Source organism: Pygocentrus nattereri, chromosome 9 (genome assembly GCF_015220715.1).
Source record: "Pygocentrus nattereri isolate fPygNat1 chromosome 9, fPygNat1.pri, whole genome shotgun sequence".
NCBI classification, from domain to species: domain Eukaryota; kingdom Metazoa; phylum Chordata; class Actinopteri; order Characiformes; family Serrasalmidae; genus Pygocentrus; species Pygocentrus nattereri.
The window spans coordinates 31298597-31315889 of record NC_051219.1 but is presented as its reverse complement, the minus strand read 5'-3'; the positions used below and the strand labels follow the sequence as shown (position 1 = coordinate 31315889).

General features: G+C 40.1%; 1 protein-coding gene across 3 annotated transcripts; it reads left to right on the top strand.

Moving 5' to 3' along the window:
- The first annotated feature begins 71 nt into the window (after positions 1–71).
- Positions 72–7985, top strand: dtx3 (deltex E3 ubiquitin ligase 3). Of its 3 annotated transcripts, XM_017707520.2 has the most exons (5): positions 72–587; positions 742–783; positions 2781–3592; positions 4037–4254; positions 4784–7985. In XM_017707520.2, the coding sequence occupies exons 2-5, from the start codon at positions 771–773 to the stop codon at positions 4857–4859; spliced, it is 1119 nt and encodes a 372-aa protein (XP_017563009.1). In that variant the 5' UTR covers positions 72–587; positions 742–770; the 3' UTR covers positions 4860–7985. The 3 variants fall into 3 exon arrangements, with proteins under 3 accessions (XP_017563009.1, XP_037397407.1, XP_017563025.1); XM_037541510.1 differs by lacking the exons at positions 72–587; positions 742–783 and adding an exon at positions 837–2075; XM_017707536.2 differs by lacking the exons at positions 72–587; positions 742–783 and adding an exon at positions 2083–2410.
- Positions 7986–17293: the final 9308 nt, after the last annotated feature.

Sequence of the window (17293 nt, the reverse complement as noted above, 5' to 3'; positions counted from 1 at the left end):
TTGCCGAAGTGCACAGGTAACCCATTCCAGCTCCAGCTAATCTGACAGCGGACTAGCTGAAAAAAGAAAAAGCCTCTTAAATGCCAGTCAGCGTCTACACTGAGCAGGGCGCCATGCAGTGGACAGATCAGCCTGGACTTTAATCCTGTGCAATCTAAGAGTGACGAACTTCCTGCTTACATTATCATGCGTCCTACGTGTGATCCATGGTAATTGGGGGAACTGTAGGAGAGGAAAAGATGACACAGAAACACTCCGTGTACGGTGCCAGTACGGTTAAGACAAAAACACAGTCGTCGTGACTGACCGAAAACAAACGGAGCCATGACTGCTTCCACTGGTTACATGCCTTCCGCGACCAAGGACAGGACGTGGGACCGGGAGGGCAGGAGAACAGCCTGAGTTGGTGCAGGTTTAGGCAGACTCCAGCCTCTCTGGACTCGCGGGGCGAGCAGGGCCAGTTCGACTCCAGTGTCATTACAGTAAATACAGAGCTGGCCTCATCGTTTCATCGAATGGAAAAGTACTTTCAGCTCGCAGTTTATCCCCCTATACACCGACCTCTTCCGTCAGAGTCAGTACAGAAGGTGAGAGAAACACGACAGTCTTAAAAACAACTTTAGCTCAGAAGATACTGGACAAACATGCAACAGTGTTTGCGATCGATTAGACACACCTGCTAAGATGTCTCAAAAAGCTTAATGTGTCGATCTGATCTGTCCGTATTTCTTTCCTGAACAGGATTATAAAGCTGCAGTTAAAGAGAATTTATGGGATCACAAGGTAAATAAGAACTTTTTTTTATTTAATATAAAAATATAAAGCTTTCCGTTCGGTGTCATGCTGCCGTGAGCGGGGGGCGGGGCTTGGAGCACGGTCCCTTTGTTTATACCGCGAGGGGATTTCAGTGATGGGTAGTTAGATTCAGTTTACCGAACCGATTCTTTGAATGGTCCGGAACTGTTCGTTTTAATAAACCGAGCGTTCGATTCAGTGATTCATTTTCATGCCAGACCGGGCCTTGGGGCGACAAGAAATGAAGCTATCTATTTTATTATTGTGTATACACCCATAAGCCAACATTAAAACTACCTCCTTGCTTCTACACCCATTTTATCAGCTCCACTTATTATGTAGGAACACCTTGTAGTTCTGTAATTGCAGACTGTAGTCCATTTGAGGCTTTGCATACTTTGTTAGCCCACCTTTCACCCTGTTCTTCAATGGTCAGGACCCCAACTACGACCACTACAGAGGAGGTATTATTTGGGTGGTGGATCATTCTCAGCACTGCAGACACACTGGGTCCACTCACTCTCCACCCTTCTACCTTGTCGTTCCACCCTGTAGATGTAAAGTCAGAGGCAGTAACTAGCTCATCTGTTGCTGTACATTTTGTGTTGATCATCTTCTAGTCCTTCGTCAGTGCTCATAGGACAATGCGTACAGGATATTGTTGGTTGGAGTCCAGCAGTGACACTGAGGTGTTTAAAAATTGCAGCAGCACTGTTCTGTCTGATCCACTCATACCAGTGCAACCCATACTAACTGAATCTTAAGTCAAGTCCAGTTTATTGTGTATGGAAAACTTGTGTCCGGCTACTTCTCAGTACAGCAAAGACAGCAAGTTGAAAAAAGCCCACTGTAGTCTCCAGAGAGAAGCGAAACTAAGAGGTTTGTTAAATGTTAGACTTTATTTTGTGAGTTTGTGGGGCTTCATAGCGAAAGATTCTTGTTGCGATTCTAATCTTATTAGAATCCCCCAGCTTCAAGTTGTGACTTGTGAATCTGTTGTTTGAATTAATTGAAAAGAATCGATTCAGAAGAATAACCGATTCGCTCACGATTCGGGCATTGCTGGTGGATTTTAGGAGCAGCTGCAGCTGATTCGATTTGGCGCCTGTTGATGTTTGACGTTCTCTTCTTCGCGTGACGATAAACTCCCCTCAGCTCCTCAGCAACATTTGGCAACTTCGAGAACATTCTGTTTTGAATGCATGAGGTCCGCTGATAAAGGCACCGGGAGAAGAGCAGCATACTGTCTCGTCCGGCTCGACACAAGCAACACAGATAAGGTAATGCGAGTAGTGTTTTTATTCGCGGGCGGATGAAAGCTGCTTGTGTCGTTTTTCGTGACAGTTCGCTTCCCTAACGAAAATACCTTTACGTCAACGTTACCTCACTCAGCGTCCACAGTACAGGCGAGGCTGAAGTGAGGTTTCTATTCTCCAGCTTCTTGTTTCACCGTTCCACCTTAAATGGTGCAGCAGTTACATTCTGGCGATTCAGGCTGACTGACTTTAGCTTAGTACAGCATAGCATAGGTTTGGAAATTTCTCGAGGACTGTTGAGAAGGCAAATATTTCGGTGTAGCTAGGGCCTACCAGGTCTGAAAATACTAAATTCTTGGGTGAGTATGAACTAGATAATGTTCTATTCACGTTACAGTACATTTCTTTTCTGCCCAATCGTATCTGGTGTCTGTTGTGAGTAAATGTGGATACAGCCCCCGGTAATGTCACGTGATCTGTCTATGTAAAACCTGCCCCTCATAACTGGCATAATATGATAAAATAAATGTTGCCATTAAAATAAGCACAATTATTTGAGCTGATACTGTAGTACATAACAAACTATAGTAGTAAAATACATAGTATAAGCATAATGTGCTTTGTTTTGAACTGCTATCAGATTTATTATTTTATTAAAATATTGGAATTTGTTTTAAAAAAATAATCCTTTCATTTGTCACCTCTTGAAATTTTTTCTTTTATATCTAGTTTCATCTGATGAGATGAGTGTGCGTGCGGGGCAGGGCAGTGACGAGGTGTTGGTGTCTCAGGCTGTGTGGGATTATCTCGCGGCGGCTGGGCGACCCTGGCTGCTCGACTTTGAGGATAAGCAAGGTCTAAGTGCTGGCATCATCCGGCGTGGGGAGCGTGGTGGCTGCTGCGCGGTGCGGCTCTCTCCGGTGGAGGGCAGCACCAGAGCCAGGACCGGCATGATGGAGGGCCCAGTGTCCCCGGCCACACGGAAAGCCTTTATAGACCTATGCCGTTGTGCCCGCAAGGAAATGACCAAACAGGAGTCTGCTCCCAAGAGGAAGCGCTCTCTCTTACCCTGTGTTGGGGTGATGGAAGTGGATGGGGAGGGCAGTTTACTTCCTCCTCCTCTGCCACAGCCACGTCGTTCTCAGAGGCAACAGCAACAGAGGTACAGGAGAAGCACTGATATGGAGACCAGTGTGGTTCTGCCCATGCAGCATGAGGCCACTACAAGGACTGAAGCTGAGCTCAGTGTAGGCCAGCCAAGTGAAGAGGATAGTGCCAGCTGCTCCATCTGCATGGACGAAATAGTGGAAAAGACAACTCTAGAGAAGTGTGGCCATTCCTTCTGCCGCTCTTGCTTGGATCAAGCTTTCCAGGTGAAGAAGGCTTGTCCTGTCTGCAGGTTGGTTTATGGTCAGCTCATTGGGAACCAGCCAGCCAACGGTAGCATGATGGTGGAGAGAGACCCAGACCTGGAGTTGCCTGGGCATGAAGGATATGGCTGCATATGCATTATCTATAGCTTCCCTCCAGGGTTCCAGTCAGTAAGTATATCAGCAAAGTGCAGAATAAATGTGTGTTTTTTTTAATGTGCCAGAAATCTAATTAATAATTTACACCCCAGATGCAGTCAATTAGTCAACATGTGCTTAGTGTTTGACATTTATTTCTTTAGCTTTGCCCATGAGTTTTGATGCTAATGCAGCTAACATGTAATGGAAGTTTTTAGCTCACGATTAACATTGTCCAAACCACAAACCTAAATCACACATACTGACATATGACACTGACAGTAGCCTCAAAGCTCCTGTGCAAAACAGTATAAATGGCTAAATGTCCTGAATGATTGTGACTGAAAGTGTAAATTTTGGCTAAACTTGCTTTGACTTGCCAGTAAAACACTGTCCCCTCCTACTAATGCTGAATTCTTTTAGGTATTGTAGGATTAGTTATTCCTGCTGTTTTGTGTATCTTTTAAATTTTTTTAGCAAGAGCACCCAAACCCTGGAGTGCGGTACCCAGGCACAGACCGTGTAGCATATCTACCGGACAGTCCTGAGGGAAACCGTGTGCTGCGTCTGCTGCGGCGGGCTTTTGAACAACGGCTCATCTTCACTATAGGAACCTCCATGACTACAGGCATGCATAATGTCATCACCTGGAATGATATCCACCATAAGACCTCTATATGGGGTGGACCACGATGGTATGTTATGTAGTATGAATATTAAGCAGCTGAAAAAGTAGGCTTACTAATGTGGCATCCTGTGAGCACGGTCTCTGATTTGAGCTGTGCTGTTTGCATAATGTAGTTGGATGCCAGCAGTTCAATTTTTGCTGAATAATGCTTTATTCAGACATATGTAGACCTGTGGGAAAGCATATATATGTAGATATGTCAAAAATATTGAATATAAAATTTCCATTCTAGTAATGGAAAGGATGTTTTTGGAAGTGGAATTAAGGCAGTAGTTTATAGGTTCTGGTTTGGGCTGCAAAAAAATAGGAGAAAATATTATATTGCAGATATACTGCTACACATTTTGATTGCGTTAGTCCTTCAAATATATTAAAAACACATCAGGGAGCCCTTGATGTTGATGAACATTGACCTGAATTTGACCAAAGTTAATGATATTGAATTATGTGAATGACTTGATTTGTCCAGACATCCAAAACTGAGATCCAATTTAATGCAAAAAAAAAAAGTAACATGCCTATGCCTTCTTTTCCAGCTTTGGCTACCCAGATCCTACATACCTCGTGCGGGTGACTGAGGAGCTGCGGGAAAAGGGAATAACAAACGACTGATTCTTTGATGTGCAGGACGCTGGGCTTACTATGGGACTGGCACATGGGCTGACTTGACCACAGGTTTACTGTGACAATGCAAGTCACAGCCATGTTCTGCAGCAATGGTTTGGACAAGAAGATTCTTTGTGCACCAAGTTTGTTTTGTCTCTTTTTGTTTAAACTTGCTCTTGGAGTGATGCGTTATAAGTGAGTGCAGTGCATTCCACACATGTTATTTATTTCTCTTTTGTTTTTGTTTCAAATGGAGCACTTTGGAAGGACAAGAGCAAGAGTCCAGAGTACTGTGGTTTGCTGACCCTAAGTAGCCAGTGCACTGCTGAATTGCAAGTGTTTCAGAACCATCCAGTTTCCTTCTGCTGTGGTAGTAGTAGGAAGTGCACTGTTTTTGTGTTCCAAGCTGATGAGAATAACTGGCTGTCTCTTAACCTCTGTGTAATCCACAATTAGTGGTCTTTGGCTGCTTCCATAAAACATCTTAAGTATTTATCTTAAGTTAAAAGTTTAAGAGATATTTTTAAAGCTGTTTATTTACATATTAACAGATGTCAAAAATGTAAGGGCTGAAACATAAACTTGGGTCTAAAATTCTATTTACAATAATGGATTTTTTCACTTTGCATTTACATTTCCTTGAAGCGATTTTACTCAGCTCACTTAAAGTCAAGAGACAAAATTTACTTAAGATGTTTTATAAGTGACCACTGGTCATATTTTGTGTCAAAAAAGAACAGGAATAAACACTCTTAAAATAAAGGTGACAAAAGGAGTTACTTGGAATGATACCATAGAACAACTTTTGACTCCCAAAAACTGTGGTTTACAAACCAGTACTCAGGGCTCTCAGACAGTCCACATTTTTGCTCTTTCTTTATGTGTTGACAATTGGGATTGAGCAAAAAAGTGGGCCACTCTCAGGGCTTGTTTGAGAACCAAAGCTCAAAAGAACATTTCATTGGATAGTCAGACTGGTTCTCAGGTCCCCCTAGATGTTCTCATATTTGCTCTATCCTTGTCTGCTCAAAATGAGATTGACCAAAAATGTGGACCATGTGGGCAGCCCTGAAGGCTGGTTTGAGAACCACTGCTTGAAGAACTCAGTTGACCACTCAATTAAAAGGTTCAGTTTCCTAGTCCTGCTCCTATATTCTTAAAAAAAGATAATTCTTCAAGGGTTCTTTAGTAAAGAAAATGAACCATGAACAATCAAAGAACCCTTTGCATGATTAAAATGGTTCTATATAGGACATTTTTGAAAATAGTTCTGTATAACACCCAAAAGGATCTTTCTATTGTTACGGTGTTAAGCTTCTAATAATAGAAGAACCCTTTTGGGTGCTGTATAAAACCATCTTCAAAAAGGTTCTATATAGAACCGTCTATAGCACATTTCTGCACGTTTTCTGTCAATCTGAAGAACCCTTACATGAGGCAAAGCACCCTTTAATCATGCAAAGGGGTCTTTGAGTGTTCATGGTTCTTTATATTTTCTTTACTATTTTTTTGGATTTCAGATCATAAACACATCTAACATTTGGGGTGGGTCTCCAGGAGCAGTATTGGGAAACACTGCTTTAGGGAACCAGAAGTCGTGGTTCTATGGAAGGAGTGGGGAACTAAGAGCCTGAGTCCAGCACTGTTTCATGATTTCTCTGCTCTGATGGAACAACTAAGCCTAGAGGAGTGTTTGAGCAGGAAAATTGCCAAACTGTATAGGAATCTGGCCCCCAATCTTTTTTTCCTTCTTTCTTTCTATGGAATCACTCCAGTGAACTCTTTTTGGAACCTTTAAGGAATGTAATGATCAGATGACCTCCCACAGCTTTACTGATACTCATGGGACAATCCCACTCAAGCAGGTTTTTTGCTTGTTTGTTTTCTTTAAGCAGCACTATAAGGCACTTTGCAGTGATGGAAGTGAGTTACTAATGGAGATCTTTGCGATCGTCTAACTGCTAGAGTCTGATGTCAATCCCTCTGAGCTTTTTATCTTCCTATAAACTTCCCCTTTGTCTGATCAAGTGAAAAGGGCAGTCTTGTATCAGGACTATGGGGAGAAAAGGCCTTGTTTTTGTGTTTGGCCAATTGACTATCTATGATTCGTCTTCTGTTAATGTTCAGAAACTAAGGAATTGCTGCTGCTATCAGGTCGGCGCTGAATTCTGAGGTAGGAGAAAATGTCAAGTGAAGATCTCCGACGCCAGAAGGTTTCTTTAGCATGTTTACATTTAGAAGATTTCTATTAATTATCTATTAGTAAGTGCAGTGTTGCTGCAGTTGCTGATTGGGGCTTTAATGTTCAAAATTGATCAGATTTATAAGATGATGTCATTATAAAAGGTCCTGCAGACCACCCTGAGAAAAACAAAAGGCACAGTCATTCCACAGTGTAACTATTGTACCTTAACCTCAGCTCCAGAGAATGCTAAGCACTGGATTTATTTCCACAATGGTAGGTTAGCTTCATTTATATCACACAAAACAATATTCAGTGTTTTTCAATGTTCAAGTGAATATCTGAAGTATATGCAGCAGTTTATGATTGGGGGAAAATATGCAGTAATGTTTTTACATCATTCAAAGTGTTAATGTACTTTCAACTAAAGGTCACGGCATGATATAACTAACAATAACCATTTCTACATAGTAGGTGTTCATGGGTTAAAAGTCGGAAGCCTTCGTTTGTTCAGGTGTTCTGACTCTAAGTGGAGATGTGCCTCACAATAGTGTACTTGCTCTAGAATTTGGTTCACAGATGATTGAAGGCATAAAAATAGTTTCAGCTATGCCACAAATATCAGGTTTTAGATCAGATTAATTTCAGCCTCATCAGGAAGAAAGAAGTGTAGAATATCTCTAAACATTTCCTTTGTTCGCCCCTCTTTTTGTTTTACGGGACCAATTCAGAGTTACCTTTGAATGACATATAGGTGTACCTATCATGCAAAATTCTATGCAGTTCAAGTTAGATGGGAAGAAAATAGACCTCTTCAGATAATTGATTGTTAATCAAGTTAATAATTTGCCTTTATGATTGTGTTGATTTGTACATGACAAAACTGTCTGCTACAATTTAAAATGTGTGCTTTACATTTTCATACTTGAATAAAGAGTTCTGTTCAGTTGCTTTGTGTCTTGAGAGATTTTTTCACTGCTGATAATGCCCATTACTTCAGCTGGAATTTGGAGGAAATCTAGCAAATCACAGGTTTTCACATGCAGTATATTCTTTTACCTTGAATATCAATATTTGAACAAAATCTCTTTAAATTTATTTATTATTTTACAGATTTTAGTTGTAATGGGAGTTATAAGTGCCCCCCCCCCTCCCCCAAGTAATTTGGGATCACTCAAAAAGTGGACAACTTTTTTATGACAGTGATGATATACAGTATTCTTCATTTTTTGCTTTATATTCAGTGCTCTGGACTGAATACAGTGGAACACAAAGAGCAAAACATTTTTTCCCAATTTTTTGTCATTAAGATGTAAATAAAACGTAATTTGATGTGAAATGGTGGTGATAAGAATTCAGACTCAGACATTACTTACAGCCCAAGAAAAGCTCTTTCATTAACTACCCAAACAACCAGTGAACCTATTCATGTCTTTTGAGTTTTCATATGCAATGCTGATTATGGTAAAATAATGGTAAATGTGGAAAAAGAGTTTTCTTTGAGGACTATGTACCTCTGCATGTACCTCTCCACAATAAATGGCTCTAGAAATGCATTTTAGTCCAAAACCTTCTCAAAACAATGTCTCCAGCAACAGGCACCATATTCATAACCTTGTCACGTCTGGCTCCTATCGCAACCACTGTGAAGTATTCTGACTCTGTAATTATCTCTAGAGGGGAGCATTTCTTATCAAATCACTCTGAATGACTTTGTTTACATCTTCATAATTTAATCAGAGAGACGTTAAAAAATTCTTTATGGAATTTCCCTGTAATGTATTACAGTTTCCTTTCTGGTAGTAACAGGATTATGTATATTCTCTATTTACATTTCAACAATGCATATTAAACTCCATATTAATATGATCCCATGAAAATATGAAAGCAGTCCATTTTGAGGCTTGGGTTAAGTACTGAACATGGTGCTGTTTTCTTTTTTTCTGAGTCTTCAGCAGGGGGCACTACTACTCCACTCTTGATAGATTAAGATATTCATACACAGGCTCTCCAGCCAAAAATAAAACGTCAGAAATGTCTTTTTTTTAATTGTAAGATAATGTCTGAAAGACTGGGTTGAAACTAATCCATAATGGTGCACCCAACTTGGAACAACCCCATGTTTCAGCTCCATGTTGTCTCAGTCATGCTAACAACCTCCAGTATATTTATGAATGTGCACCTTCTTATATTCAATGTTGAGTAAATAATATCCAAAATGGGACCTGCTTCCAAACATAAGGCCTTCTGAATGTAGGGCCTTGGGAATATAAGGCCTTGGGAACAAATGACATTGGGAATTTAGGGTAATGGGAACATAAGGCTTTGGGAGCATAGGTTCTTCAGAAAATAGGATCTTTGTAACATAAGGCTTTGGGACATTTGGGACATTTTTGTGAATATAAAACCTTGGGAACATTGGGCCTTGGGAACATAGGGCCTTGGGAAAATATGAACTCTGGAATATTGGACCTTGGGAAAATAAAACCTTGCTAATATAGTGCCTTGGGAATATAAGACTTGGGAACATAGGACATTGTGAATATAGGGTTTTGGAACATAAGACCGTTGAGTGAAATGTGTTTCCTGCACTGGGATCTTAAAAAATTACAGCAACCCTGTATATTTCAACAGAAGTGTATGAAAATATTTTTGTCCTTAAAGCAGCTCTTCATACTGTGAGACTACTATCCCTGTAGGAAAGCACAGGTTAGGTTGCTGATTGCTTTTGTCCGCAAAACCCCAGAAGAGGGAGCTAGAGCTGCTTTCCACATGAGCAACTAGAGAACTGGATGCTGATGAAGGATGAAGTGATGGAGCAGGGTAGAGAGAAGTGAAGAGCAGAAAAGGAAGAAACTGAGGAGACAGTTTGGAGATCATGAGCTCTGCTCAAAAAACGTGGAAGTGATTTCCAAGTACAGACCTTGACAGAATGCAAAGTGGATGAGCAGGCCGAGATTGTGATAACAAGAGAGAGAAGATATGATTCTATCAGCAGCACCTGTCATAGCTTTGCTGTAACACAGAGAGGTGCAAGATCTGAAGCAGAAACAAGCATGACAAAACCTGAATCTACATGACAAAGAAAGAAAGGAAAGAATAGAAGTAGATGAGGAAAATGCAGGCTGAAGAACCAAAAAGGCAAAATAAAACTCAGATGAAAAAGAAGCAGAAGACAATGAAAGAGAAACTTCTGGGAAAAATGCCTGTGCTGTATTTAACAAGAGAGAGCGAAGACTGTGGAATAAAAAAATCAGACTGAATGACTTTTACAACCCACAATAAATATTATTGGATGCTTGTAACAATAATGTTTTATTTAATGATTGATTTAATGATTTTTTGACTATTTTGGATTTGAATTTGCATTAATGAGAACAATGTGTACAAGAACATGCGTTTACGATTATAGGAGAAATGGGAGAGGATCTTTGACTATATCAATACATCTAACAGAGTTCAATTGTGCCTTCACTTCTGCTGATTTCAGGAGGAATAAATGCGTTTCTTTATTACTATATTTTATTATTACTATACGAAAGCTAAAGGCCACAGAATAGGAGAGAGGACATGGTGAAAATTTTCCACAAGGCAAGTAGTCTTGGCACAAAGCACGTTAAACAGTCCTGCAGAGCCTTAAAAAGTCTCCCATGGTCTTAAAATATCTGAATAAACAAATGGAGAAACATGACATGTGCAGATGCCTCCAGAAATGCACAGTGAATGATACGATTAACTGGGTAATTGATCACTGAATGGTTTTGATGAGTGACTTGGGCACAGTCATCAGATCTCAACCCAACTGAACACTAAATGGCGATTCTGGTGGGATATTGTTAGAAAGTGCTTTCCACTCCGTTATCTATCCACTAGCTAGATTATCTTTGAAGAAAAAAAAGGTGTTTCATCCTTCCAGTACAGTTCCAGAAACCCATTCCTTCTTTTTACCCCTACCCCTTGTTTTCGAAGCTTACCCTAACCCCTTGGAACTGAGTTACAAGGGGTAGTGGTTGAAATCTTGCCCTACGAAACGGGACAACCCTAAAAAAAACCAAACAAACAAAACCTTACTTCATTAACAGGCTAACGCTGCTCGGTTACCCTGGCCGTCTTTAGTGATAGCAGAGGAGGGAAAAGTTCAGCGACCTCGCCGCTGGGCTTTAGTTACATTTAGAGCGTCATATCCTTTCAAAGAGGGGGTTTAAGACAATTATTCATTATCACCCACTCCTAATTCTTTGGTGATACGAAGCTGAGGTCAGCTATTCCCCAGCTTCTTGTTCGAATTTCCCCGTTTCACCTTAAGTGGTGCAGCAGCTACTTCAGGCGTCAGAACTGCTGGGACTATTTAAGGTGGAACGGGAAAGTTAGCTACCCAACTACCGAGACATTAGCATGCTATTAGCGATTTTCTGTGCTTTTGTGACCATAATACATTTAAACGACTTTAAACTAAGATAATACAATGGAGAAAATACTTATATTTGTGGGTTCCTTTGGTCGCTCGCGCAGCCATCTTGCCGGTTTTTCTTTTTTTCCTCATAACGGAGGGCTAAGGTCTAAGTGGTAGGGGTAAGGGGTGAAATGGGACTGGGCCTTAGAATCGACTAGAATCGTAGAATTGATGCCAGTGTACACTGAAGCTTGTAGAATCTATTCCAAGTTCAAGGCAGATTTCGAAAGCCTAATATTTTGTTTAGATTTCCCTTAATTTGCCATCCATCTCTATATAATGTGCACATCTACACTCCCTGGCCACTTTATTAGGTACAGTAAAAGGTGCTAGTAAAAGGTTGGGCCCCCTTTTGCCTTCAGAACTGCCTTAATTCTTCGTGGCATACTTTCAACAAGGTGTTGGAAACATTCCTCAGAGATTTTGTTTGGTTATTTGAGTTACTGTTGCCTTTCTATCATCTCAAACCAGTCTGCCCTTTCTCCTCTGACCTCTCACATCAACAAGGCATTTTCGTCCACACAACTGCTGCTCACTGGATATTTTCTCTTTTTCGGACCATTCTCTATAAACCCTAGAGATGGTTGTGTGTGAAGATCCCAGTAGATCAGCAGTTTCTGAAGTACTCAGACCAGCCCGGTGAGTGTATATATCCATGTTCTGAGTTTATATGACAAAAAAACCCTCTTGATTTGATTATGCATTGACTACACTATTTCTGTTAAATATAGCTACTTTGCTAAACTTTTTTGTGTTTGCATAGCTTTGTTAGTCTCATAGCTGCAGTACACAACTAAAAAGGGCCAACTTCAAAAGGACTGAAGGACTATATTTCGGTAAGGTGAACATCGTCACATTGTATGAGCTTATGGCTTTAATACATTATTAGAATATGTAAATGTGTAGCCCTTTGTGTACTTTCAATAAAACAGCTTGAACACTGGAGAGATCATTGCCTGAAAAACTAGTGAATGCTTGTTGGCTCCCACAATAGATTTGTTTTAGTGTATCCAGACATCAATACGGACAAGAAGAAAGGTAGAACTTACTCAAAATTCCCACATAAATAAATCGTTGAGATGTAAACAAAGTCATTCAGAGTGATTTGATGTGAAATGATGCATCACAGGGAAATAAATCAATTTACAATTAATTTCTTGATAGTGGTGGTTACAGGATCCAGAGGTCGCAATGACTGCAACACAGATAATTATGTTATTTGCTACTTGAAATGACAAGTAAGCCTACATGTGTGAGTTATTCTATATTGATAATGCTAAAATAGTAGTAAATCTGAACTCTTTAGGGACCATTTTGTCTTTCCACACCCTGCACATACTTGAAATACTAATTTAAAAATATATATTTAGGCCAAAACTTTAACACAGACCTATCATCAAACGGCATTTCAGGGATATTCTTTAACTTTCTGTGTGAGAACCTTTAGCAGCATTAAACACTAAAACACTACTGGTTCCTATCACCAGCACTGTGGATAATTCTGACTAGCTAAGGTTCTCTATAATGGAGCTTTTGACATCAGACCATTCTGTATTATTTTGTTCTCATCTGAGCCTTTTAATACAGAGAATTTTACAAATAGATGGAATTTCACTTTAAAATCAGCAGATGCTACAAAACAAGACCAGACCTTATAGGTAACTCTATGCAAGAAACTCAGCTGACCACCTTGCAGGGCTCTTTGTATCCACTAGAGTGCGGAAGAGAGTGCTTCACATGGCGTGAAAGTGTGATGCTGTTGCCAAGAGCGCCTCTCCTGTTCCCATATGTTAGGAGTATTAGCAGATCCATTAGAAACATGCAACATTAGTGTGGGAGATGAGTCACAGGCCTGTGCAGAGTAGTAGCTGCTATTTACCATCTGCATCTAAAGCCTGATCCTGCTTTTGGCATATATGTGTTGAAATCAGCTCACTGATCAGGTCCCGCTTTAAATCAAATACTTAGTAAGGGCCAAACCTCTGAACCTACTGCTGCCAGTGTGCTACCCTTCCAGGCTGATTTGGTGCCAGATGAATCCAGCGGTGATCCACGGCACTAAGGGACCCATGGATGGGTGGAGCAGTGTGGGAGTGGATAGTACTACTAGTACTACTACTACTACTACTAATAATAATAATCTCCATCATCACTTTTATTTACAAAATCCCAAAGAATAAACTAAACAAATAAAACATTACAATTTCTGTGAAAAAAATAATGAAATAGCAACAGTATAACAGATTTGTACAATAAAAAGCAAAGAAGACCCAAAAAAACTAGTAAATGCGTCTAGGTTAACAATGTTTAAGAGCTAATATGAAGAGGTTAGCAGGAACTAATGTGGAGAGCAGTAGTTGAGAGATCATGTGAAGAGGTTAGCAGTGGGTGTCAGTGAGAGGCCAGCAGTGGTTAGAGGCTAATATAGAGTTAAACAGTGGGCAGGAGCTAATGAGCGGCTAGCATTCATTATCTAATGTAGAGAGTTTAGCAGTGGGAAGCTAACAAAGGCTAGCAGTGGTTAATAGATTACATAGAGAGGTTAGCAGTGCTCAATAGATAATGTAGAGAGGTTAGCAGTGATTAGGTTCTATTGTGGGGGGTTAGCATTGGTTACAAGATAAAATGGATGGGTTAGTGATGGGTAGGAAGGAACGTGGAGAGGTAGGTGGTGGTTAGGAAATAAAATGGCTAGTTTATGTGTGGTTAGGAGATCATGAAGAAAATGCAGCAGTGGTTAGGAGATAATGTGAAGAGGTTAGGAGCGATTAGGTATGGATGTGGAGAACTGGCTCAGGTGCTGTGGACGTGGACTCAAATACAGTGGCCCACAGTGCTGGCCCTCAGAGCTCAGCCATGTGGGGCTCAAGGGCAACAACAGAGCGCTCAAGCTTCTCTGGACATCTGCTGTTCTATCACTGCACAGCCTGGCCCATCTGGTCAAGCGTGCCTCTCCCCTGACCACTCTCATTCTGCTTCAGTCCAATGTGCTTGCACTTTTTCTCATTCTATTATTCTGTGTGTGAAAAAAATGCATTTTTGGTCAACAAGGCAAATGTCATGGTGGTAAACTAGGCAGCTTGCTGATCTCAACATGTTTACATCTGTGCTACAAAACATGACTCTGATGAAAGAAGTTAAAGCTGGCCTATTTCAGAACGAGTTCAGTGAAAAATGTAATGATACATAAAATGACCGCTCAATGCTTCTTCTAATCTTCTAATGCTTGTTATTATTTAAATCTTCATTTAAATCTTCAAAAATAATAAAGCAAATGCTTTATGAGTTATCCTTCACTGTGCAAATATGACCTGTTTGTTAGTTTAAAAAATGTGTCTAAAATGAACAGTCCAAAGGCTTATGGATACTGTGACTGCATTAAAATTGTATGGCTTGTGATTTGGTCGCTGTTTCCCCAGGCATTCTCACTCATGTCATTATCCAGCTGGCTATACGAGAGGACAGGAGCAGGGAGTTATTGAAATGCAGCCAGAATGCAAATATGGGGGGAAATGATTGTCCTGAGCATCTCCGTGCATGTGTTCGGAATTAAGCAGCAGAATTGGTTAAAATCGAGAATCAGAGGAAAGAATGATGAGATACAGCAACAGAATATAACAGCATTGTTATATTTTCTCTGTAGTGTAACAAAACAAAAAACGAAAATAAAAATGTGGTGCATTGAATTGACATTCATATTTGTGCATATTTTTCACATGTATAAAATCCATTCATCCATCAATACAATTATTACCAAAAGTAGACTGAAAGACACAAGAATGACACAGATTTTCGTACAAATGCATGACGTCTGCATGATATTTTGCTTGTTATTGTGGAAAGGATTCATATCAGCCTTTAGATGCAAATTCAATTTCTAGCCCAATATAAATTGCCTTTTCGCCTTCTTACAGACTCGTATATGTTGTTTTTCACTGCTGTAGGCTGAGCAGCTTCTTCAGTGTCTGTCTGCTGCTGTCTCTTCATGAGCAGGAGTGTGTGGGAGATTTCTCTGTGTTTTATGAGTGTGTGACACTGACATTTGTTTGCTGTTTCAGTGGAGTGTTGTCTACCTTGTGCCCCCTCCCCATAGTGCTCTTTAATTACACAGGATCTGTGCTCCAGGGACAGCCTTGGCATAGCACCTCTCTGTCTTCCTGCTTTATCTTTTTCCCTTTCTGTCTTTTTCTATACATCTCTGTTCTCTTCTTTCATTTATCCGTGGTTTGATACTCTGAATCTGACAAAAAGCAAACTAAAAATAATACACATAATTCAAACTTAAATTTGTCCACAATTTCCACATGAATGAGACATTAAAATATCGCTGCTGTCAGAACAAAACCATATATTGCCATATAAACCATACTTTGTCATTTTCCAGTATTTGACATTTTAAAATACCTGTTGCCCTTTACATTGTGTGTACATTTCATGTTGAATGGACCAAAAGAAATGTCTTGAAAAAAGTCTGGTTCCATTGACTTTTATTAAAAGTAGAGTATGTTTTTTCCTTCTCCTGTAAAGTTTCCATTTTGGAGATGCAATGTTTTCTTCCAACAACAGTGATATATTACAACTCAATTCTTGCTGAAAGTAACTGAAAGACAAAAGAAAACCAATGTAGTGTTCATGAATTTCATTTATCTGAAATGATGTACACAACTGTGAATTCAGCAGCACTTTTGATTGTGTTTTGAATATTTGTGATATATTTTGATTCAGACAGTAAAAGCTAAAGTACTACATGCTATCTGTAAGCAAAGTGAGGACACCTACTAAAGAATTCTGCGACACCGACCTGCCACACATCAATACGCATCCAAACACACAAACACACGTATATACACAAACATAGCATTTAACCTGTCCACAGTTTACTGCCACTGTAACTCTTCCATTCTTCCAATCTGAAAACAACTGCATCCCCCCAACTAAAGCTGTTCCCAAACATCGCACAGACGTTATGATCCTTATAAAATAGGTGCTAACACTCACATACTAACACAAACTAACCTTAGCTGCTGTGCACAGTTGTTTCTCATGCGCATCAAAAATAGCTAGACGGAATATTTCTGAAGACAACAGATGTAAGATAATGCACTTGCATAAGAAAGAGGAACATCAAATGAAAAGAAGCTACACATTCTTTCAGACCCTTAGTGTTGATAAACACCTCTGGATGTTTTCAGATCTGAAGCAAGAGTGGAGCTTGATTTTTCTCCTCTCTCTCAAAGATGAAAGTACTGCTTTAAGTACTGTTTATCTGATGGTGGCAGTTTTGGTGGTCTACCAGGTTTTGCAAGGTTGTTAGGGATTTTGGAAGCTCACTTGTTTTGCAAGTAGATGATTATATCTAATCTCCTCAGAAATATCTCCTGAAAAATCAATAAGTTGTATTTAAAGGCTATTTTAATGGGAAATTGAACAGACGAAGGGTTTTTGCACTGTACTGTATATGATATGTTCTTCAGTGCAGTACTTGGAGGGGAGGTAATTGTGTGTAGTAATACAGGATAGTACATTTCCTGTAATGTTTCCTTCAATACATTCATTACATGTGTGCGTGCACGTGTGTTTGTATTCATCCTCTATGGTTCTGTGCTCTGATTCATAGCTGTGTGTAGCTTTTCTCGGCCTGATTTAGCTGAGCACACTCTCAGCCTCTCTCTCTCTCTGCACAGTGCTGACAGATTTACACACACACACACACACACACACACACGCACACACGCACGCACACACACACACATTTATACCCACACTTCAGCATTAGGGTGCAGGAACAGCACTGGGCTTTGGCTT